General features: G+C 44.9%; 1 protein-coding gene and 1 pseudogene across 13 annotated transcripts in view; one reads left to right on the top strand and one right to left on the bottom strand.

Moving 5' to 3' along the window:
- The window catches only part of LOC103234476 (major allergen I polypeptide chain 1-like), a 95,008-nt gene that overhangs the window by 52,940 nt on the left and 16,398 nt on the right, over positions 1-25,670 (bottom strand). For 2 of the 13 annotated variants that reach the window (XR_005238201.2, XM_007996274.3), the window contains one exon: positions 282-469. The exons of 9 other annotated variants lie outside the window; for them this stretch is intronic. Coding sequence is in view for 1 of the 4 variants with exons in the window: in XM_007996274.3 (XP_007994465.1) it covers positions 282-469 (188 nt within the window). In the remaining 3 variants the exon portion in view is untranslated. Of the gene's footprint in view, positions 1-280; positions 470-12,668; positions 12,759-25,670 lie in introns of those variants that run through there. 2 more of the 13 variants (XR_005238205.2, XR_012093200.1) reach the window with 2 other exon arrangements.
- LOC103234478 (translocon-associated protein subunit gamma pseudogene) lies at positions 10,952-11,752 on the top strand (annotated as a pseudogene).

Raw genomic sequence — 25,670 nt, 5'->3', positions numbered from 1 at the left:
TGGTGCCATGGAGACAGGAAGTTCCCAGGCTAGCCCTCAGAACTCAACAGTCGGAGCCAGCCCATAAGCTCAAGGGTTAGCTGAGTCTCCCTTCCTGGCCCTTCCCTGCATCATTGTTGTCTGCCCTCTTTTCTCTACCTCCTCATTCATGAGGTTCCTTTTCCTCCCAGATTCCCAAGGAAAGGTCTTGGTGGAGAGGAGAATAAGCAAGCCCCCCACTGCCCTGGGACCAGCAGAACCCCCAGCCAGGCTCGGGCGCAGGCACACACAGCTGCACTCACCAGCCCGCTGAGCACATGCTGCTTGTCCTCATCTGTCAATTTCTTATCAACACAGTTCTTCAGCTTCCTAGCATTGGACAATATTACTGAGAGCTTTTTGAATTGTGACACATATTCAACATATTCATCAGGGGTTCCCATCAAGAAGAGATTAACATCCTGTTTTACAGCTGGACAAATGTCACAATCTGGAACACAATGACACGTGGACAGGCCCTTGAGAGATGCTCATCAGAGCCCAGTCATCCCTTCCCCTCCCTGCGTGCTCAGGACTGCCCTGGGATGGTGTCAAAGCCCCGGCACCCACATCCCCAGGCATCCATGGCCCCGCACCCACTTGCACTGGAGATCAGGAGCATGGCAGTGCAGAGCAGCCCGAGAGCAGGAACAAGCTTCATGGTGCCGGTGGCAGGTGTGTTCTGCCCAGCTCGGGGCTCTTTTATGCCTGTGCCACGTCTGCAGTGGGGCAGGGAGGGGCCTGTGTCTAAGTCTTTCTTTTCTAGGAGGTACCTCCAGGTCCCTCCCAGGGTACAGCTTGGAGCTGCCTGGGGCTGTGGAGGGAGATTTATGAGTTGGCAAGAAGCTAAGCCCCTAAGTCAACAAAGGGCACTGGCTCATTCTCTCTTTCCTCCTGATGCTCAGGTGACATGGGATGCCACAGAAAGAAAGGATTTAAAAAAAAAAAAAAAAAAAAACCAGATTGGGGAAGAGGACAAAAGGCTCCCACGCCAGGCCTTCTGAGTGATAGTGCATGTCAGCTTGTCACACCTGGATGTGAACTTGAAGGTAGTCTGGCTGTGACTTTAAACATTTTTTTTTTTAATTTTGTTTTTTAGAGACAGGGTATTGCTCTGTTGTGCAGGCTGGAGTGTAGTGGTGCCAACATAGCTCACTGCAGCCTCTAACTCCCAGGCTCAAGTGATCCTCCTGACTTGGCCTCCCAAGGGGCTAAGATTACAGGTGTGGGCCACCATACCCAGCTGATTTTATTTTTATAGAGACAGAGGTCTTCTGTTGCCCAGGCTGGTCTTGAACTCCTTGGCTCAAGCGATCCTCTCACCTTGGCCTCCCAGTGTGCTCGGATTACAGGCATGAGCCATGGCCTGCCATCCCTGTGTGGCTTGCGTGTCAAGTCCCCAGCCCCATGGCTGTCCAACCTCACCCCTGCCATCCTCCCTCCATCACTGGCTTCCTTTCTATTTCTTGACCATGCCAAGCTTGCTGCCCCTGCTCCCTGAAATGCCCTTGCTCCAGTTGGCTGCACGAGTCACTGCTTAATTCTTCAGTGAATTCCCCATACTCTCTTTCTCTCCTTTTAAATGTTTGTGTTTTAAAATTTTGATTTCATTTTTATTTTAGATTCAGGGGGAACATATGCTTGTTATATGGGTATTACATGCGTATGTCACCTTATCAGAGACTGCCCCAAGCTCTTGACCTCTTCTGTAAAACAACACTCCCCACTGCCCACTGCAGCACTCTGCTCTCCAGTCCCTTCTTCGTCGTAGCCCTTCCTGCCATTTGCTGATTGTCTCCCCCTGCCCTACTTAGATGTGTAAGGAGCTCCAGTGCACTGCTGTATCCTCAGGGTCAAGACCAGGACCAACACAAAGTAGATGCTCTATAAATGTCTGTTAGATGACTCGAAGGGACACCCCATTGCTCTGGAGTTTATAAACTTTTTAAAAACTTATTTTTGTTTATTATTTTTTTGAGACAGGGTCTTATTCTGTTGCCCAGACTAGAGTGCAGGGGTACAATCAGAGCTCACTGGAGCCTCAACCTCTCAGGATCAAGCGATCCTCCCATCTCAGCCTCCCAAGTAGCTGGGACCCCAGGCGTGCACCACCAAGTCCAGCTAACTTTTTTATTTTTACTTTGTGTAGAGATGGGGTTTCACCATCTTGCCCAGGCTTATCTCTAACTCCTAGGCTCAAGCAATCCTCCCACCTCGCCTCCCAAAGTGCTGGGATTACAGGCGTGAGCCACTGTGCCTGGCCTCTGGAGTCTATGAACAAGAATTTTTACAGATACTTACTGTATACCTATGAAATTGCTTGGTGAAGTGAAGGCTTTTGATACTTTGTTAGTTCAGAATTAGGCAGTTTTTGGCTGGAGGTTCTAGGCTGACCTTTTATTTGAGTCAGCAGTGACAGAATAAGATTTGCTAAAGCCACAGAGTTAAAAGTAAATGCAAGTTTTTTGGCTTTGATTAGAAGCCTGCGCCAATCAGGACTCCCATCCGGTAACGACTCTTGGCAGAGAGGTGTCAGGTGCCAAGCTCCAGCTGTCAGCTGTCCATCATGTCTTCTAGTGTGTGACAGCGTCTCAGTCCTGCATTGTTTTTTTAATGAACTCCTTGGTAGTCTTGAGGTGGTGGACATTTTTGAATGCCCACCAAGCTGAGTTTGTTCGGCATTTTACTCAGAGTTGATACTGGGGTTAGGATTTTGGGGAACACATTCTGGAAGTGCAGGACCCCGTGACATCAATGTCTGGGTACTAGTTACCACTTGTCATTTGATTAGTATTGTCTGTGCCAGTTTTCTGTACTGTTTTCCCCTTTCCCTCCCCTTTTCTTGGGAAACCTCTAGCTCACCCTCAAAGTGGGAGGGGCAGTAAGCTTGTGGGTGGGTGAGATGTTTCTGAAGACAAGAGTAGCAGGGCTGGGTGTGGTGGCTCATGTGTATAACATCAGCACTTTGGGAGGCTGAGGACAGAGGGTCCCTTGAGTCCAGGGGTTCGAGAACAGCCTGGGCAACATTGTGAAACCCCGTCTCTACAAAAAATAATAAAATTAGCTGGGCGAGGTGGCGTGTGCCTGTGATTCCAGCTACTTAAAAGGCTGAGGTGGGAGCATTGCTTGAGAGCTCAGGAGGTGGAGGCTGCAGTGAACTATGATCATGCCATGGCACTTCAGCCTGGGTGACAGAGCAAGACCCTGTCTCTAAAAAGAAAAGAGAAGAGAAGGGAAGAGAAGAGAAGGGAAGAGAAGAGAAGGGAAAAGGAGTAGGGAATGGACAAAACAGGAGAGGGGAGGGGAGGGATCTACATGTATAATTTGGAATTGTTCTGTAAGGAATATTTGTGTTTTCTTCCCCATTTATTTATTTGTCAGCCATTTATTTTAATCAGTATAGGCTCACATGTAGTTCTCCCCTCGGATTTGTGGGGTATTGGTTCCAGGACCTCCCAGGGACACTAAAATCCACAGATGTACGAGTCCTGTATATAGAATGGCACAGTATTTGCATATAACCTGCACACATCCTTCCAGTACATTTAAATCATCCCTAGATTACTTATAATTCCTAATACAATGCCCACACATCACTTCCTTCACGTGGATTTGACTTAATGCTCCATGTGGAATAAATTCAAATTTTGCTTTTTGGAACCATATGGAATTCTGCCCCACCCTGAGTATTTTCAATCCACGCTTGGTTGAATCCACAGATGTGGAGCCTCCAGATGTGGAACCCATGGATACAAAGGGCCAACTGTATGTTATTTTATACTGTGGGTTATAATCCAATACTATGTGATTTATTTTGTTGCTTGAATTGTTCCAGATTTGACCCTTGGGAGCCTTTTCCGGCCTCCTTCTGCTAGAGTTCTCATAGACAATCTCATCTTGTTTGTGTCAACAAACTGCTTTCCTAGAGAGTCAAACTCTTGAGAAGAATCTAGGCAGAAAAAGGGCAGCCTCCAGCCCGCCCTGCATGCTGGTCTGTGGAGCTCCAGCCCATGGGGGCCTGTGGGTCTGTGGACACCGCACAGTCCCTCCCCTGCTGATTGCTGATGTTAGTGGATGGGCTCTGCAGGTGAAGCCCCTCTTGGGGTCATGGTTACTGATATAGAAGGGTGAGACAGACAGGAGAAGGGATGAGGCTGGAGCCATGGGGAATCAAGAAGGGTCCCAGGAATTGGTTCCCTTAAAGGTGAGGGGGAAGTTGGCAGCATGAGCCAGTTGGTGGGCAAAATGGGAGCATGACCACACCCTGAAAAAATCCGTATGTCCTCAAGTCCTGGGGCCTCTCTGGCAGGCAGTGATTCAGCACTCAGAGATGGTGACCACCTGGCCTTGGGGTGAAATCCAGAGACTGCAGCAATTGCGATGTTCAAGGGGCTCCCGCCACACCTAGATCCCATTCTTATTCCCAGGTCTTAAACTCAAGACAAAAGCCACTTCTCTGCATGATTTTTTGGCTCCTTGGAGTGGCACAGACCTGTCATTTACCCTTCTGTGGCTTTTGTCTCCTCATTTTGGGAGAGTGCTGCATTTGGAGCCAGGAAAGGTGGGGGAAGGATGTGGCCAGAAAGCAGAGGTGACAGTTGGGGCTGGGACAACAGAGCATTTGGCTTGGAATAGGGCCACTTAGAAAGGTCAGCTGTGGTTGCTACTTGGCCAAGGTACAACTTCTTCTCTGCAAACCCACCAGCAGAATCAACAGCAGCTAGATCAACATCTCTAGCCCTTTGTTTCCACCGAGTGGGAGGGTCTTCCCATGGGCACCACTTCTCGGGCAAGGGAAGCACATATGCCAGGTCCCAGCCCACAGGCATTTGTTTATAAAGCAGCAGAAGCCCTGCCCTGAGCAGAGCACTCCAGCAGTCAATACGATGAAGGGGCCACTGCTTGTGCTGGCCTTGCTGGTGACAAGAGAGCTGGGCTTCCAGACAGGTGAGAGTGAGAAGGAGGAAACAGACGGCCTTCCTAACCTAGCCCCACTCTCTCCCACTTCACTCACCATGGTGATTTCTGAGCATCTTCTAGGGGCAGATTTAGGGGCCAGAAAGGAGGTCATTGCCCAGGAGCCTCAGTCTTTGAATGGAGAGAGATGTGTGGAGATGGAGGGGTCGTTAGTTGTGCATACAGCAGGGATAATGCACTGGGATCATCGTGCATATTTGAAGGCCAGGAGGATGCAGGCTGGGATGCCTGGTGCTGTGGTCAGGGGGCAGAAGAGTCTCTAGTCCTGGCCCCTCATACTCTACCTCCTTCTGGAAGTGCCTCCTAGAGAATGTGCTGTCTAGGGTGTCAGCAGTCCTGGGGAGGGCAGAACTCTGTGGAAGGTCATTCAGGAGACACTGGACCCATGAGTTCCCTTCAAGTGGTGGGGAAACATGAACCTCACCCCCTCCTGCCCCAGTTGCTCCTTTAATGAGGTGTTTTCCTGCCTGTGTTTTCAGTGGAAACTTGCCCTGTTTTTTATGGAATCTTTGGTACACTGGCCTTTGGAAACAAGGAACTATTGGATGCCTCCCTTGATGTGGTCAATGCTACTGAACCAGAAAAGGCAGCCTTTGAAAAAGTCCAGGATTGCTACAATGAGGCGGGAATCACATCTAAGTTATTGGATCTGCTTGTCATGGTAACTTCCTCTCCCTGCTCCCTCCACCACAGGCAGCATAGTGTAATATGCCACATACATATAGACCCTGCAGTGGTGTGATACATGACAGACGGGATCTACAAACAATGAGCTCGTAAACCTCTGCTCCACCCTACAGGACATATCGCATGCAACGGATGCCACGTGCACTCCCACCCTGTTCTGCTGCCACACCTGTTCCTAGCACACCAATGAGCTTACAACTGGTAAATAGGGATAACATTAGTGCAACATAGTGCGCCACTCTTGTGATGTTTCTTCTCTAGGCTAGAGGAGCTAGCACTGCAGGAGTAGCATTTTAACCTTTGGCAGCAAAGAGAGAGTCCTTAATTCAGCTCCTGAGCAGGTGGGAGCCCCGTCAGCTCCATCTTATGGATTTTAGAAATGCACACCTTATCTTGGACTCCTTTCCCAGGAAGGAACACCCTGGCCTTGCAGGGCTTCTGCCTATTCGCTGGTTTCACTTCCACTGCGCCCACCCTGATGGCTGCTCAGCTGGCTCAGATGGAGCTCCACTTCTTTTTGCATTGTCTCAGGGCCCACAGGCCAGAATCTGTCTCTAAGGTTTTCATGCCTGAGGCCCCTGAGACAGCCTCTCCTTGCATGCGCCTCCTCACCAGGTCTATTCAGTGTGTCTCCTGATGAACGCTTTTTGTTGTTATTGTTCTTGTTACACAGTTCTACAGATTTTTGAGTAGCCTATCACCCCATCTACCAAAGCTATTATTTTGAGTGTCTGATTCTGAAAAATGAGAGGATTTTCTGAGAAGCAGAACTTCATGTACTAATACATGCACATGGGGTACACGGGATTTTTTACAACACGTGTATATACATTGCATGCATCCCACAGACCTGATAGATGAGTCTCAAGTCCTTCACATAAACCCAGACTGGGCCATCTTGTCCTTCCCTCCAGCCCAGTCCCCTCCATACCCTCCTGAACCTTCTCACCTCCTTCCTTCCCCAGCTGGGGTGCTCATCAGACTTCCTCCTGGTGCTTGTGCACAGGCGATTAGAGGGCCTCATCCTAGCCACCCTGACTGCAGCCACCTCTGCAGGGGTGAGCCTGTGGACCAGAGGCCATTGCCGGGGATGCAGTTGTCTCCCTGAGGAGACTTCATCATTGCAGATGAGAAGGGTGATAACCCTGGGGGTGTTGGATAGCTCTGTTGTGGGATTCCTGCATGCTGCCACCTCTGTCCCTCCTCCTCTTACCCTCTACCAGACCACCATCACCACCAGCCCAGGATGCATCGCCTCTGGGCTGGACTCACTGGAAGAGGATGTTAAAGAAAGCTTATCTAAGCTGAACCCTTTCCAGAGATGAATCTTTGCCACTCGCGCCTGATCTGAGCTCCATCTTCCTGCCCTGTTCTCCTTCTCACATGAAGCTGGAATCCAGACACCTGCCCAAATCGGATTCAGTCTTTATTAGTCTGACTAATAAAACACCTGCAACTCAGCCATGTGTCTGAGGTCTGTGTGCTGTGTGGGGAGTGTGGGAGGCTAGGCAGGAGATCCCGGGACATGGTGAGGAGATGTGACATGTGAGGCCACTGAGAACATGGGGACTGGAGTCAGGCAGAGCCGGGATAGGTCTAGGCCCTGCTGCTGACTAGCTGTAGGATCACTGGTAAGCTTTTATATCTTTCTGAAGCTCTGCCCTCATCTGTACAATGAGGATTCAGGTAAATAACAAACATGTCACCATAGACTTCAGCAGCTTGGGAGAATAAAAACGATGTCAATAGCCACTGCATGAGTCAGTTTTCACAATGCTAATAAGGACATACCCGAGACTGGGCAATTTATAAAGAAAAAGAGATTTAATGGACTCACAGTTCCACGTGGCTGAAAAGTCCTCACAATCATGGCAGAAGGCAAAAGTTACATCTTATATGGTGGCAGACAAGACAGAATGAGAATCAGGTGAAAGGGGTTTCCCCTTATCAAACCATCAGATCTTGTGAGACTTATTCAGTACCATGAGAACTGTATGGGGGGAAACCGACCCCATAATTCACTTATCTCTCACCAGGTCCCTCCCACAACACATGGGAATTACGGGAGCTACAATTCAAGGTGAGATTTGGGTGGGGAAACAGCCAAACCATATCAGCCACAGATAGACTTTCCCTTGCCCTGGCCTTTATCACAGTAGCAGGACCTGTAGCCCCTTAAACATCACTCTGGTAATGGCTGGGTCACTCAGAAGATGACCTGGGCTGGCTCATCACAAATCCTCTGGGTCTCCTGGGTGACATTTGCCCCCCTTTTTTTTTTTTTTTTTTTTGAGACAAGAGTCTCACTCTGTCACCCAGGCTGGAGAGCAGTGGCATGATCTCAGCTCACTGCAACCTCTGCCTCCCAGTTTCAAGTGATTCTCCTGCCTCAGCCTCCCAAACAGCTGGGACTACAGGCACACACCACCATGGTCAGCTAATTTTTGTATTTTTAGTAGAGACGGGGTTTTGGCATGTTGGCCATGCTGGTGTTGAACTCCTGGACTCAAGTGATCTGCCTGCCTTGGCCTCCCAAAGCATTGGGATTACAGGCGTGAGCCATCACGCCTAGCACATTTGCCATTTTCTACTTCTTAGGTAGGTATCTCCTGAGGAGGCTGACCTTCTGCAGGGACACTCAGGACTTGACTTCTGCCACTGGGACCAGGACCCTATGCAGTCTCAGGCTGGAAAGAAGGAAGAGGAGGAGTGCACAGCAGAAGCTCACCTAAGGCAATGCTAGTGTCGTGAAGAGAGCTCAGGCCCTGAAGTCTTCCTTGTAGAATGTGGTCCTTGGGACAAGTATCATGTCTCCTCTGAGCCTACTTCCAAAAGTATCAAATAGCCAGTTGCATTTACCAGGAGGCTATTTGTGAGGCTCTAAGGCAGAGACTACATTTTACTTCTATTTACTACAGACTAGAGCAGTGCTGGGCTCCAGTGACTATGCTACAAAAAAGTGGCATAACAAGTGTCTTAGTTCATTTTTTTGTAGCTGTAAACTAAGTATCTGAGATGGGGTAATTTATAAAGAAATGGATTTCTTACAGTTCTGAAGGCTGTGAAGTCCAAGAGCATGGTGCCACCATCTGGTGAGGGCCTTTTTGCTGTCATAATATGGCAGAAGGCATCATGAAGTGAAAGGGCAAGAGCATGTATGTCAGCACAGGTCTCTCTTCCTCTTATTATAAAGTCGCCAGTCCCATCATGGGGACCTCATCCTAATGACCTTTTCTAATCCCAAACACCTCCCAAAGGCCATGCATCCAACACATGAAATTTGGGGGACACATTCAAATCATAGCAACTGGTAACACCTGTCTACCTTCCTGAGTCAGGATGGCATGATAAGGTCACATACAGAGAGTTAAATTTGGGACTTGGAGCTAAGGGGCCTGAGACTTGAGTCCTGGCTCTTCTTTGACCTGCTGGCTGAATGTAGGCATTTTAATTCACCTGTTTGCTTCTTACACAACTTAATTTTACATGTATTAAGTACTGAACACTCTGCTAGACTTAACATTCAATGCAGAGGTCATATTAAAGGGTCTAAAATTCTACTGAGATGTATAAAATAAAATTTGAACAGATGAAGGACTAAATCATGTTTGTGTATGGGGTGAATCCACACTGTAGAAATGTCAGCTATTCCCAAATCCATCTAAATTAATCTTTGTTTCAATTAAGATTGATCTAAAACGTATCAAAGAGAATAAGTGCTTGAAATCAACCAAGAAAACTTAGAAAAACAAGAAGTATGAGCAGAATCTTTCTCACCCAGGATTACAACATAGGTATGAAACAAGGCTTTATAAATAGTCTAATAGGTAGAGGATCATTGTGACAGAAAAGAAACTACAGAAATAGGAAAGTAGTTTAAGACATAAAAATGGCAGCTTCATGAATCATGGAGAAAGAATAGATTCGGATTTTGTTTTTTTGTTTGTTTTTTGAAGATGGAGTCTCCCTCTGTTGCCTAGGCTGGAGTGCAGTGGCATGATCTCAGCTCACTGCAACTTCTGCTTCCTGGGTTTAAGTGATTCTCTTGCTTTAGCCTCCTGAGTAGCTGGGATTACAGGTGCCTGCCACCCTGCCAGGCTAATTTTTGTATTTTTAGTAGAGACGGGGTTTCACCATGTTGGTCAGGCTGGTCTCGAACTCCTGACCTCAAGTGATCCACCTGCCTCGGCCTCCCAAAGTGCTGGGATTACAGGCATGAATTGCCATGCCTGGCCTAGACTGGTTTTCTTAATGGCACTGGAAAAATGGCCAAACATTTAAAAGATGAGACTGACCTGCCAAGTCTTTCATTATGGATTAATGATTAATTGCCATAGATTCAAAGTTCATTTGTTCACTTGAAACAACTGGTTTTTCCCTCCCTCTCTCTGTCTCTCTTTCTGTTTCACTTTCATGATATGACACTCTCCTAGTGTTCCTCTCACCTCACTGGAGGATCCTTCTCATCTTCTTTTCTGGTTCCTTGTCCTATAGCAGGAATCATTCCCTCCCTCCCTCCCTTCATTCCTCTTCCTCCTCCTCCTTCTTCTTCCTCCTCCTCCTTCTCCTTCTCTTCCTCCTTCTTCTTTCTTCTTCTTTCTACTTCTCATCCTCTTCTTTTTCTTTCTTCTTCTTCCTCCTTTTGTATTTTTGTTGTTGTTGTTGAGACGGAGTCTCGCTCTGTCGCCCAGGCTGGAGTGCAGTGGCCGGATCTCGGCTCACTGCAAGCTCCGCCTCCCGGGTTCACGCCATTCTCCTGCCTCAGCCTCCGGAGTAGCTGGGACTACAGACGCTCGCCACCTCGCCCGGCTATTTTTTTGTATTTTTTACTAGAGACGGGGTTTCACCGGGTTAGCCAGGATGGTCTTGATCTCCTGACCTCGTGATCCGCCCGTCTCGGCCTCCCAAAGTGCTGGGATTACAGGCTTGAGCCACCGCGCCTGGCCTCCTTTTGTATTTTTTAAAATTTTATTTTAAAGAGACAGTGTCTCCCTATGTTGCCCAGGCTCGTCTTGCAGTCTGGGCTCAAGCGATCCTGCTGTCTTGGTCTCCCAGAGTGCTGGGATTACAGGCGTGAGCCACCGTGCCTCTCTTTCTTTTCTATCTCTACACACTTTGTAATTGATATGATCTAGCTTCATTATTCTAACTTCATATACAACTTCCAAATTTAAACTTCCAGCCCCAGTGCTAAAATATTGCCACAAACTGAATATTTCTGGTCACTCAATATTTGCTGAATTAATGAACTTTAAAAAAAAAAACTCTAGCTTCCAAGTTCTCGCCTCCTGCTCCGTCATGGCTCCCAAAGGCAGCTCCAAACAGCAGTCCGAGGAGGACCTGCTCCTGCAGGATTTCAGCCGCAATCTCTCGGCCAAGTCCTCCGCGCTCTTCTTCGGGAACGCGTTCATCGTGTCCGCCATCCCCATCTGGTTATACTGGAGAATATGGCATATGGATCTTATTCAGTCTGCTGTTTTGTATAGTGTGATGACCCTAGTAAGCACATATTTGGTAGCCTTTGCATACAAGAATGTGAAATTTGTTCTCAAGCACAAAGTAGCACAGAAGAGGGAGGATGCTGTTTCCAAAGAAGTGACTCGAAAACTTTCTGAAGCTGATAATAGAAAGATGTCTCGGAAGGAGAAAGATGAAAGAATCTTGTGGAAGAAGAATGAAGTTGCTGATTATGAAGCTACAACATTTTCCATCTTCTATAACAACACTCTGTTCCTGGTCGTGGTCTTTGTTGCTTCCTTCTTCATATTGAAGAACTTCAACCCCACAGTGAACTACATCTTGTCCATAAGTGCTTCATCAGGACTCATCGCCCTCCTGTCTACTGGCTCCAAATAGACCATGTCAGCTTCACCCCCTGGCTTTGTGTCTATGGGTGGCCTGTGGTATATGGAAAAGTCACAGGGTGGTCAGGGTGGGAGACACACAAGATGTTTTCATAGTCTAGAGCCTTTAAAAAACCCAGCAGAATGTAACTCAGTATTTGTTTATTGGCTGTTTTTGACAGATTGTTGAAATTAAATGAATTGAAAGGGAAAAAAAAAAAAAAAAACTCTAAAATCCTCATGAGGAAGAAACATAAACAGAATTTAAATGAATGAAAATGTTGAGTGGGAATTTTTTTTTTTTTTTTTTTTTTTTTTTTTTTTTGAGACGGAGTCTTGCTCTGTCGCCCAGACTGGAGTGCAGTGGCCGGATCTCAGCTCACTGCAAGCTCCGCCTCCTGGGTTTACGCCATTCTCCTGCCTCAGCCTCCCGAGTAGCTGGGACTACAGGTGCCCGCCACCGCGCCCGGCTAGTTTTTTGTACTTTTTGGTAGAGACGGGGTTTCACCATGTTAGCCAGGATGATCTCGATCTCCTGACCTCGTGATCCACCCGTCTCGGCCTCCCAAAGTGCTGGGATTACAGGCTTGAGCCACCGCGCCCGGCCGAGTGGGAATTTTTAATAGAATAAAGATGCATTTTCCCCTAAAAATAGCAGTCAGTGTAATATAACAATGAAAATACAAACAAGATTGTAAAAAATTGATACATTATATTTTACATGTTAGTGGGGTATGCATAATATTGTTACATGCATAGAATTTTAATGATCAAGTAACAGTATTTGAGGTATCAATCGATGTATGCATGTATGTATGTATGTATGTACATATGTATGTATTTTAAGAGATGAGGTCTTGCTCTGCCACCTAGACTGGAATGCTGTGGTGCGATGATAGCTTATTGCAGCCTTGAACTCCTAGGTTCAAATGATCCTCCCACTCAGCCTACTGAGTAGCTGGGACCACAGGTGACAGCCATCATGCCTGGCTAATTTTTTCAGTTTTTTTGTAGAGACAAGGTCTCACTCTGTTGCCCAGGCTGGTCGTGAACTCTATGCCTCAATCGATTCTCCTGCCTGTCTATCTGTATTAGGCCATTTTGCATTGCTATAAAGAAAGAAAAAGAGGTTTATTTGGCTCACAGTTCTTCAGGCTATACAAGCATGACACCAGCATCTGCTCAGCTTCTGATGAGGCCTCAGGAAGCTCATATTTATGGCAGAAGGTGGAGCTGTAACAGGCATGTCACATGTAAGAGAGGAAGCAGGAGCAAGGAAGTCCCCATCTTTTTTAATCAACCAGATCTCCTGTGAACTCCTTACCACTGGGGAGGACCCCAAGCCATTCATGAAGGATCCACCTCAATGACTCCAACACCTTCACTAGGCCCCACCTCCAACATTGGAGATCACATTTCAACATGAGCTTTGGAGGGGGCACACATCCAAACTATATCACCAGCATTTTGAGTATTTATTATGTCTAGGCATTGGGACAATTCAAATCCTCTCTTCTGGCCACTTTGAAATATACAATACGTTGTTATTACTGATAGTCACTCTACTCTGCTGCCAAAGAACAGAGCTTATGTCTTTTATCTAACTGTATGTTTGTACCTGTTAACCTAGCTCTTTACTCCCTCCCCTTTCCAGCCTCTGGTATCTATTATTATAATCTCTGCCTCCATGATCAACTTTTTAAATTCCCACATAAGAGTGAGAACATGCAGTGTTCATCTTTCTGTGTCTGGCTCATTTCACTCAGTATAATAATCTCCATGTCATCCATGTTGCCACAAATGATGGGATTTAATTCTTTTTTATGGCTGGATACTATTCCATTGTGTATATATACCACATCTTTATCCATTCATCTGTTGATTGGTTGATTCCATGTCTTTGCTATTGTGAATAGTGCTGCAATAAACATGTGTGAGTTCCAGTATCTCTTTGATATACTGGTTTCTTTTCCTTTGGATAAATGTCCAGCAGGGGAATTTCTGGATCAGGTGGTACTTCCACTTTTAGTTGTTTATGTTTTTGAGAAATCACCATACTGTTTTTCCTAGTGGCCCCACTAAGTTACATTCCAGGCCACAGGGTATAAGTGTTATCTTTTCTACACATCCATGCTAGCATCTGCTTTTTTTTTTTTTTTTGTCTTTAATAATAGCCATTCTAGCTGGGGTAAGATGATATCTCATTGTAGTTTTGATTTGCATTTCCCTGATGATTAGTGGTGTTGAGCATTTTTTCATTTACCTGTTGGCCATCTGTATATCACATTTTGAGAAACATTTGTTCATGTCATTAGCCCAATTTTTAATGGGATTATTTGTCTGTTGTTTTTTAGTGTGGAGTTTGAGTTCTTCCAACAGTATTTATTTTGAAAAAAACTTACTTTTTTTTTTTTTTCTTCTGAGATGGAATGTCGCTCTGTGGCCCAGGCTGGAGTGCAGTGGTGTGATATTGGCTCACTGCAACCTCCGCCTCCTGGGTTCAAGCGATTCCCCTGCCTTAGCCTCCTGAGTAGCTAGGACTACAGGCACCCACCACTACACCCAGCTAAATTAAAAAAAAATATTTTTAGTAGAGACAGGGTTTCACTCTGTTAGCCAGGATGGTCTCAATCTCCTGACCTCGTGATCCGCCTGCCTTGGCCTCCCAAAGTGCTGGGATTACAGGTGTGAGCCATCGCGCCTGGCTCCTATTCTTATAGTCTTCCATTTATCATGATCCAGCAATGAATACCTCTCCTAGGTATTCACCAAAGAGAAATGAAGACATATGGTGACATAAAAACCTGATCAGCAATTTCCATAACAGTTTTACTCAGATTTCAGTTTACTGAAACTGGAAACAACCCAAATGTTCAACTGGTGGATGGATACACAAAATGTGTTACACTCAAACAATTGAATGCTATGAAGCCATAAGAGGAACAAACTACTGACACATGCAACAACATGGAGGAGTCTCACATAGATTATGATGAGTGAAAGAAACCAAACTCAAAGTGCTACTATTGGAAGGTTTGTTTATATGACATTTATATTATACTTGGAAAAATAAGCAAAAATACCTGAGAAAGAATTTCAAAAATAGAGTATTAGGAACAAGAAGCCCTATGAAGTATTCTTTAAAACACACATATGCATGTGGGCATGCACCAGTAAGTGGATTCTCAATGGAAAAATGTAAAGAGATCTAAATAATCAAAATTTTGTGAAAAATTTAACTTGCTCATCAGTGAGGTCATCACCCAGAGATCTTTACGGTTTTGCAGAAAGTCGCAGTCAAGTCCTCACTGAATACTGCTGTGTATGTATGTGAGAAAATAACTCAAGACTAAGGAATAACCACCTGAAAGCAGGGGGAAACAATGACTGGAATTTACACAGGTCTGGAAATACTTTGTATTCCTAACAGCTGGAGAGGAATACCCTGGTTATTCATGGGGCATCAAGTAGTTTACTCAGAAAGGTATTATCTCAGCAGGAATATAAAATTCACCTTTGCATATGGCTGCTTTTGTGCCACCTAACAAATCCTGTAAAAAGCTTCAAATGGATCAACCTATTTCCAAATAACTGAATAATAGAACAAAACTCAAGAATATTTCTAGAAATACAGAGCTATTCAGCACCTAAAAAGTTAAATTTTACAATATTTTGCCTCCAAAAAATAATTACTCAGCAGGCAAAGAAGCAGAAAAGTATGACCTATCATCAGAAGAATCAATCAATATAAACAGACCCAGAAATGACACACATGGTAGAATTGGGAGACAAAATTATTTAAACAGTTATAAAAATTGTATGAAATGTTCAAGAAAGGAGAGGAACACTTGACAAAACACAGATATATAAAAAAGACTCCAAAACTTGTTTAGATAAAAGACATGTTTTGAAAGGAAGTGGAGCAAAACAGCTGAACAGAATCCTCCAGTGATTATCCCCTCCTCCCCACAGAAACATCAAATTGAACAACTATCCATAAAAGAAAGCCCCTTTATAAGAACCAAAAATCATGAGAGTGATCACAGTACCTGGTTTTAGCATTATATAAAGGAAAGAGGCATTGAGGAAGGTAGGAAAGACAGTCTTGAACCTCTGATGCCACCCCTCCCCTATTCCTTGGCAGAGATGCATGGTGAAGAGACAATCTGTGCGCTTTGGGGAGGAAGAGTGAAGTGATTGTGGGACTTGCATTGGAATTCAGTGCTGCCTGTCACAGTAGAACATAACACAAGAAAGAATTTGGCTGGTGTCCATTGAGGGAGCAATTAAACCAGCCCTAACCAGAGAGTAATCCTCTGTCCAAGCAGTAGGAAGCTGAGTTCTGGCTAGTCTTACCACCAGCAGGCTAAAGTGCCCTAGGGTCCTCAACAAATTTGAAAGGCAGTCTAGGTCACAAGGACTGTAGTCTTTGGGTAAGTCCTGGTGGTGTGCTGGGCTCAGAGCCAACAGACTTGGGGTACATGAGACCCAGTGAGACTCCAGCTGGGGCAGCCAAGGGAGTGATTATGTCACTCCTCCTCCAACTCCAGGCAGTGCAGCTCACATCTTCCCCTAGTGGAAAGGAGAGGGAAGAGTAAAGAGGACTTTGTCCTGTCACTTGGATACCAGTTCAGCCACAGTGAAATAAAACACCAAGCAGAGTCCTGAAGGCCCACTCTAGGCCCTGGATCCAGGAAGGCATTTGTAGACCCACCATGGGTCAGAAAGGAACCCACTGCCCTGAAGGGAAGGACCCAGCCCTGGCAGGATTCACCACCTACTGACTAAAGAGCACTTGGGCCTTGAATAAACATCAGTGGTTACCAGGCAGTAGTTGCCATGGTCCTTGGGTGAGAACCCGTACTGTGTTGGCTTCCGGTGTGACCCAGCAAATTCCCAACTGTGGTGGCCATGGAGAGGGAGCCCTTTTGCTTGAGGAAAACCGAGGGAAGAGTAAAAAGGACTTTGTCTTGCAACTTAGGTACCAAATTAGCCGTGGTAAAATGAAGCACCAAGCAGATTGCTAAAGTCCCTGATTCCAGGCCCTAGGTTTTGGATGGCATTTCTTGACCACCCTAGGCCAGAAGGAAACCCACTGCCTTGGAAGGAAACACCCAGGCCTGGCAGGACTCAACACCTGCTGACTAAAGAGCCCTTGAGCCTTGAATAAATACCAAAGGTATCTAGGCCTCGACTCCCAGTATGTGTTTGCATTCAAGAATCCTTCCAAGCAGACCACCCAGCTAACCTGGACGGTGTTACCTCAGGAATTCTGAGACAGCCCCTACTTGATTGGGCAGGTATTATCAAGAGACCTCTCCAAGTTCCTTTATCCTCAGGTTAAAGTTTTACAATACATAGATGACATTGCCCTCTGCACTCCAACTGAGAAAATCTCTCAGGAGGGCAGTAAGGCTCTTTTTAAAATCTCTGGCTAACAGAGTATACAATGTTTCAAAATCTAAAGCTCAGCTCTGTCAGATTTTAGTGAAGTACCTGGACCTAGTCTTGTCAGAGGGGACAAGGGCATTGGGCAAAGAAAGGATTAAGCCCATCTCCTCCTCTCCCCTCCCACAAACCTTCAAGCAACTGAGGGGATTCTTAGGCATTACAGGATTCTGCAGACTATGGATACCAGGGTATGGTGAAATAGCTCATCCCTTACATCAAATAATAAAGGAGACTAAGGCCACTAAAACTCACTCTGCAATTTGGGAACCAGAGGCTAGATTGATTTTTGACCAACTAAAACAAGCCTGGCTTAAGGTACCAACCCTTAGTCTTCCCATAGGGAAGATGTTTAATCTTTGTATGTCAGAAAATAAGTGAATGGGCCTGGGAGTCCTAACCCAGGCCCAGGGTCCAGCCTAGCTAAGAAAGGAGCTTGATTTGGTAGCCAAAGGATGGCTGGTTTGCCTCAGGACAGTTGCAGTGGTAGCCTTGTTGGTACCAGAGGCTACTAACGTTAGCTATGGGGAATAACTTAACCATTTACACTCCACATAATGTGGCAGAACTGCTTTCTTCTAAGGAGTCTCTGGCTAAAGGACAACTGCCTCCTCAGGTATCAAGCTGTGCTATCAGAGGGGTGTGCAACCCAATCAAGAACTTGTCCCTCCCTAAACCCAGCCCTACCTTCCTCTCAGAGGAAGCTGGGGAGCTTGAATATGACTGCAAACAGATAGTAGTACAAACCTATTCAGCCATATAAACCCCAGACCTCAGCTGACAGAGAAATAAGTGGCTGAACGTCGAGAGAAGCAGCAGCAGCAGAGTATTGGAGACTACAGATGGATGCAGCTTGACTTCAGAGAGCACCACTTTGAAGAGGAGCCTGGCCAGAGACAGCTGAACTCCAGGGAAAGACCACTTTCCCACTCCATCCCCTTTTCAGCTCCCTTTTCCCACTGAGAACCACTCTCATCGGCAATAAACTCCCCTGCATTTACCATCTTCAACTTGTTTGTGCAACCTGATTCTTCCTGGATGCCAAACAAGAGCTCAGAATACAGAGGCCTGTAACACTGAGCTGTTAAATACTTAAGCCATCCACAGATGCCAAAGCTAAAGAAGTGCACTGTAACACATGCCCTCTGGGGCTCCGGGGGTCGGGAACCAATCCCCCCAAGCCCCCCGAGATGCTGCTGGTACAGAGTACTACTCCTAGCCAGTACAGGGTTCATTCCAGCTGGCTCTCAAAGGCACTCGCCCTGGCTTCTGCACCTGCTTACCTGTGTGCTCCCCCACACCTCCTCATGAGGGGTTGAGAACTCTGGGCTGAGTGAAACAAACCACTCCAGTTCTTGTCTGTGAAGGGGTCAATGGAATTATCCCATTTCAATATGAACTAAGGTAAACAGGACTTTACTATGAGGTTTTATGTTTATCTGGCTATAATTTTGGCTGTTTATTTGCTGTAGCTGTAGGTTTCAGAGGATTCAATTTCCTCTAATGTCCTTATTTATATCCCTGTGGTTGTCTGTGGGTTTCCCTAGAAATTCCTGTCTGTGTCTTAGAGCACTATTTATCACTTGCCATCCACAGTTATTATACTGGAGCCCCATTGATGTGGTGATAAGGTATTGTAGAGAGGTAGCATTTTATAATCTCATGATTACATCTCGGTTTTATCAGTGAGCCTATGTCCTTGGGCTGACCTTCAGAAACATTTTTTTCTCCTTTTGAGATAGGAAGGCTAGATGGGATGGACGGACTAGTTCTTCTCCCAGGTCACACATGATTTCGTAAAGTAGCTTCCCTTGAGAGCAGGCTTTTGTTATGTAGCACAGAATACTTTGGGCTTATTTCAAAATGCTCGTTTCCTTGGGTGTGTTTCAGAATGATTATTTTCACCCTTCCCCCTGCCTGAAGCATGAGATAATTTCCCCCCAGTCTTCATCATGAGAATCTGGTGTGTCTCCTGGAGGTAAATCTCATGAAAGTATGGGTGCTGCCCCCATTATGAGACTGGGCTCCCAGGTTTTAAGTCTCAAGCTTGTCCACCCTTACCCTCCAGCAATTTAATTAGTTCACCTGTTCCTATCAGTTGCTGGCTCCAGAGGCTTCCGCTTCTCAAAATCTGATCCTCTATATTTGCTGTCTCTCCAGTTTGGGGGGCATTGCTTTGCCCTATGAACTCAATTCTTTGATGGACTTAAGAAGGGTTACTGATTTTCAGTTTGTTCAACTTTTTGTTGTTGTGAGGATGGAAATTACAAGCTCTTTACATGTTGGAGTGGAAACTAGAAGTCTAGACATATATCTTCTTTTTCGCATTATCAAGTTTTTTCCCCCATACTTTTGTCAACAAATGTAGGCTAGTTATAAAAGCTATGTAGCATATTTGTCCATTAATTTCATCTTGTTTATCATTTTTGTGCTTATCAATTCACTCTTTTCTCGCTAATCATTATTCCATCACCACTGCTTTGTGTGCATGGCAATTATTAGATGCCAGAAACTGACTTTTATGGTGTTTAATGTTTCATTTGTTTGTATAGGTTTACGTGATATTGGGCCTCGATAGGTCATTCAGTAAAATTACTTGGCAGTAGGTCTTCCTCTTGCCTGCTTGGTTCTAGGTCTTCCTTTTCCAAACTTTTCCAGTGTGGGGCCAGAGCAGCCTCTGGTCAAAGTTTAATCAGCCCCATTATTTAGGAGATACCTTTCTACCTAGCGTTTTCTGTACTAATAGGTATTCCAGACTGGCAGGTGAACACACAATTTCCAGCCCTGGATGAGCTCAAACAATTGTTTGGGATGTTGCTTTCTAGAGGTTCTGTTTCAAACCTCAGGTAGTGTCTGATCACACTTGTGCAGATCAGGACTTAGTCAAAGATTTACATGGATACTTCTGCAATTCTTTGCCTCTCTCCTGTCCCCTACTATTCCCACCTAAATTCTCCCTGCTGTGGTCACCACATATCCTTATTTTTCTCCTACACTGTAAGCAGGAACAACTGTAGGACTCACACACTTTGTATCTTTTCTTGTTGAGATCCCAGTCCTTCATTGCCTGTTGCCCAATGCCGGAAAACAATGTTACTGTTTTCATATATTTCATCTGGTTTTCTTCTTGTTGAAAGCAAGAGAAAATTCTGGTCATTTAATTGGATCATGACTTGAGGCAGAAATCAGGCTCATTCTTAATCTATTAAATGGCTTATAATCCATTCTATTAATATTTACTTAAATTCTCAATTCTGTAGGAAAAACACCCCCAAAACTCTTATTCACACATGACATGCTTCATTTCTGGATTGAGCCAACAAGACCTACTCAGTCAATCCTGGCTTTGGAAGAGCTCAGAGTAAAAGTTCCTAGCAAGGCTTTTTATGTTCCTCTGGCTCTATGACCAGAACCAGCTGTCTAGATGTTTAGGCCAGGTAAAGGTGTCTTAGTCTGTTCTGGCTGTTATAACAAAAAACATAAACTGGGTTCCTGAAAAACAACAGAAATTTATTCCTCAGTTTTGGAGGCTGGGAAGTCTAAGATCCGGATGCCAGCACATTCAGAGTCTGGTGAGGGCTGCTTTCTGACACCTAGAAGACACCTTCTAGCTGTGTCTTCACATGGCTGAAGGGGCAAGGCAGCTGTCTGGGGCCTCTTTTATAAGGGCACTCATCCAGCCTGATGACCTAATAACCTCCCAAAGGCCCCACATTCCCCCAAACTATCATATTGACAATTGGTTTTCAACAGAGGAATCTTGAGGGAACAGAAGCCCTCAGAACACAGCAAAAGCCATTGGTAGACACATCAGCCCTCAGGACCATGAGGGATTTCATATCTTAAAGGGCTCATCATAAATCCCACTAGTTTATCTTGACCAAGGGTTAAAGATGGATACCCAGGAATCTCCACAGATAAGACTAGAGATATGCTGGGCCACTATCTTCTTACACATCAGCACAACATACAACATAAACTGTAGATGCTGCTAAATTTATAGATTAAATGCCTGTATCAGAAAAGAAATGTCTTAAATTGGCCAGGAGCGGTGGCTCATGCCTGTAATTCCAACACTTTGGGAGGCTGAAGCAGGTGGATTACAAGGTCGGGAGTTCGAGACCAGCCGACCAATATGGTGAAACCCCATCTCAGTAAAAATACAAAAATTAGCTGAGTATGGTGGCGTGCACCTGTAATCCCAGCTACTCAGGAGGCTGAGACAGGAGAATCACTTGAACCCAGTAGGCAGAGGTTGCAGTGAGCCAACATCATGCCACTGCACTCCAGGCTGGGCCACAGAGCAAGACTCCATCTCAAAAAAAAAAAAAAAAAAAAAAAAGGAAATGTCTCATATCAATGACAGATTCAACCTTAGAAACTCGAAAAAAAATAAGTGAAACTCAAAACAATAAGGAAATAATACAGATTGGAGAGAAATTAATGATACAGAAAATGGAATAATAGAGAAAAACCAGTGAAACAAAAAACTGATTTTTTTAGATCAATAAAACAGATCCATCTCTAACCAGACTGATAAGAAAACACAAATTACCAATGTTAGGTACAGATGAGGTGGTATCACTAGATTTTATAAAGATTTTATTTATTTATTTACTTGTTTATTTGAGAGACAAGGTCTTGCTCTTTCACCTTGGTTAGAGTGCAGTGGCACGGTCATGACTCACTGCAGCCTCGAACTCATAGGCTGAAGCAAGTGGATTGCTTCGGTCTCCAGAGTAGTTGGGTGCTACCACACCCAGCTTTTACAGATTATAATAGGTAATAAGGAATTATATTAACAATTTTGTTCCAATAAATTCCACAGTTGCCAGTTTGAAAACAAAGAAACAAAACTGAACTTACTTATAAACAACATAAGAGCAAGATGGCCGAATAGGAGCAGCTCCAGCCTCCAGCTCCCAGCGCGAGCGACACAGAGGATGAGCGATTTCTGCATTTTCAACTGAGGTACTAGGTTCATCTCATTGGGGAGTGCCAGACAATTGGTGCTGGTGAGCTGGTGCAGCCTGACCAGCCAGAGCTGAAGCAGGGCGAGGCACCGCCTCATCTGGGAAGCACAAGGGGGAAGGGAATTCCTTTTCCTAGCCAAGGGAAACTGAGACACACAACACCTGGAAAATCAGGTAACTCCCACCCTAATACTGTGCTTTACCAAGTGTATTAGCAAAAGGCACACCAGGAGATTGTATCCCATACCTGGATGGGAGGGTCCCACACCCATGGAGCCTCCCTCGTTGCTAGCACAGCAGTCTGAGATCTAACTGCAAGGCAGCAGTGAGGCTGGGGGAGGGGCGCCCACCATTGCTGAGGCTTAAGTAGGTAAACAAAGCCACCTGGAAGCTGGAACTGGGTGGAGCCCACTGCAGCTCAAGTGGGCCCACCTGCCTCTGTAGACTCCATCTCTGGGGACAGGGCATAGCTAAACAAAAAGCAGGAGAAGCCTCGGCAGAGGTAAATGCCCCTGTCTGACAGCTTTGAAGAGAGCAGTGGATCTCCCAGCACAGAGGTTGAGATCTGAGAATGCACAGACTGCCTGCTCAAGTGGGTCCCTGACCCCTGAGTAGCCTAACTGGGAGACATCCCCCACTAGGGGCAGACCGACATCTCACACCTCACATGGCGGGGTACACCCCTGAGACGAAGCTCCAGAGCAAGAATCAGACAGCAACACTCGCTGTTCAGCAATATTCTATCTTCTGCAGCCTCTGCTGCTGATATCCAGGTAAACAGGGTCTGGAGTGAACCTCAAGCAAATTCCAACAGACCTACAGCTGAGGGTCCTGACTATTAGAAGGAAAACGAACAAACAGAAAGAACACCCACACCAAAACCCCATCAGTTCGTCACCGTCATCAAAGACCAAAGGCAGATAAAACCACAAAGATGGGAAAAAAGCAGGGCAGAAAAGCTGGAAATTCAAAAAATTGAGTGCATTTCCCCCTCCAAAGGAATGCAGCTCATCGCCAGCAACGGATCAAAGCTGGATGGAGAATGACTTTGACAAGTTGAGAGAAGAAGGCTTTAGTCAATCAAACTTCTCAGAGCTAAAGGAGGAACTACATAACCAGTGCAAAGAAACTAAAAATCTTGAAAAAAGAATGGAAGAATGGATAACTAGAATAATCAATGCAGAGAAGGTCGTAAACAAACTGACAGAGATAAAAACCATGACACGAAAAATACGTGACAAATGCACAAGCTCCAATAACCGACTTGATCAACTGGAAGAAAGAGTATCAATGATTGAAGATCAAATGAATGAAACGAAGCAAGAAGAGAAGTCTAGAGAAAAAAGAGGAAAAAGAAATGAACAAAGCCTCCAAGAAATATGGGATTATGTGAAAAGACCAAATCTATGTCTGATTGGTGTGCCTGAAACTGAGGGGGAAAATGGAACCAAGGTGGAAAACACTCTTCAGGATATTATCCAGGAGAACTTCCCCAACCTAGTAAGGCAGGCCAACATTCAAATTCCGGAAATACAGAGAACGCCACAAAGATACTCCTCGAGAAGAGCAACTCCAAGACACAAAATTGTCAGATTCACCAAAGTTGAAGTGAAGGAAAAAATGTTAAGGGCAGCCAGAGAGAAAGGTCGGGTTACCCACAAAGGGCAGCCCATCAGACTAACAGCAGATCTCTCGGCCGAAACTCTCCAAGCCAGAAGAGAGTGGGGGCCAATATTCAACATTCTTAAAGAAAAGAATTTTCAACCCAGAATTTCATATCTAGCCAAACTAAGTTTCGTAAGTGAAGGAGAAATAAAATCCTTTACAGACAAGTAAATGCTTAGAGATTTTGTCACCACAAGGCCTGCCCTACAAGAGACCCTGAAGGAAGTACTAAACATGGAAAGGAACAACCGGTACCAGCCATTGCAAAAACATGCCAAAATGTAAAGACCATAGATGGTAGGAAAAAACTCCATCAACTAACAAGCAAAATAACCAGCCAATATCACAATGACAGGATCAAGTTCACATATAACAATATTAACTTTAAATGTAAATGGACTAAATGGTCCAATTAAAAGACACAGACTGGAAAACTGGATAAAGAGTCAAGACCCATCAGTTTGCTGTATTCAGGAGACCCATCTTACATGCAGACACACACATAGGCTCAAAATAAAGGGATGGAGGAAGATCTACCAAGCAAATGGAGAACAAAAAAAGAGCAGGGGTTGCAATCCTAGTCTCTGATAAAACAGACTTTAAACCATCAAAGATCAAAAGAGACAAAGGCCATTACATAATGGTAAAGGGATCGATTCAACAAGAAGAGCTAACTATCCTAAATATATATGCACCCAATACAGGAGCACCCAGATTCATAAAGGAAGTCCTTAGAGACTTACAAAGAGACTTAGACTCTCATACAATAATAATGGGAGACTTCAACACCCCACTGTCAACATTAGACAGATCAACGAGACATAAAGTTAACAAGCATATCCAGGAACTGAACTCAACTCTGCACCAAGTAGACCTACAGACATCTACAGAACTCTCCACCCCAAATCAACAGAATATACATTCTTCTCAGCACCACATCACACTTATTCCAAAATTGACCACATAGTTGGAAGTAAAGCACTCCTCAGCAAATGTAAAAGAACAGAAATTATAACAAACTGTCTCTCAGACCACAGTGCAATCAAACTAGAACTCAGGACTAAGAAACAATCAAAACCACTCAACTACAGGGAAACTGAACAACCTGCTCCTGAATGACTACTGGGTACATAACGAAATGAAGGCAGAAATAAAGATGTTCTTTGAAACCAATGAGAACAAAGATACAACATACCAGAATCTCTGGGACACATTTAAAGCAGTGTGTAGAGGGAAATTTATAGCACTAAATGCCCACAAGAGAAAGCTGGAAAGATCTAAAATTGACACCCTAATATCACAATTAAAAGAACTAGAGAAGCAAGAGCAAACACATTCAAAAACTTAACAGAAGGCAAGAAATAACTAAGATCAGAGCAGAACTGAAGGAGATAGAGACACAAAAAACCCTCCAAAAAAATCAATGAATCCAGGAGCTGGTTTTTTGAAAAGATCAACAAAATTGATAGACTGCTAGCAAGACTAATAAAGAAGAAAAGAGACAAGAATCAAATAGATGCAATAAAAAATGATAAAGGGGATATCACCACCGACCCCACAGAAATACAAATTACCATCAGAGAATACTACAAACACCTCTACACAAATAAACTAGAAAACCTAGAAGAAATGGATAATTTCCTGGACACTTACACTCTCCCAAGACTAAACCAGGAAGAAGTTGAATCCCTGAATAGACCAATTGCAGGCTCTGAAATTGAGGCAACAGTTAATAGCCTACCAAACAAAAAAAGTCCAGGACCAGATGGATTCACAGCCGAATTCTACTGGTGGTACAAGGAGGAGCTGGTACCATTCCTTCTGAAACTATTCCAATCAATAGAAAAAGAGGGAATCGTCCCTAACTCATTTTATGAGGCCAACGTCATCCTGATACCAAAGCCTGGCAGAGACACAACAAAAAAAGAGAATTTTAGACCAATATCCCTGATGAACATTGATGCAAAAATCCTCAATACTGGCAAACCGAATCCAGCAGCACATCAAAAAGCTTATCCACCATGATCAAGTGGGCTTCATCCCTGGGATGCAAGGCTGG

The sequence above is a fragment of the Chlorocebus sabaeus genome, chromosome 6 (genome assembly GCF_047675955.1).
Source record: "Chlorocebus sabaeus isolate Y175 chromosome 6, mChlSab1.0.hap1, whole genome shotgun sequence".
NCBI classification, from domain to species: Eukaryota; Metazoa; Chordata; class Mammalia; order Primates; family Cercopithecidae; genus Chlorocebus; species Chlorocebus sabaeus.
Note: the sequence above shows the minus strand (reverse complement) of the source record. Positions and strands in the feature narration are given on the sequence as shown.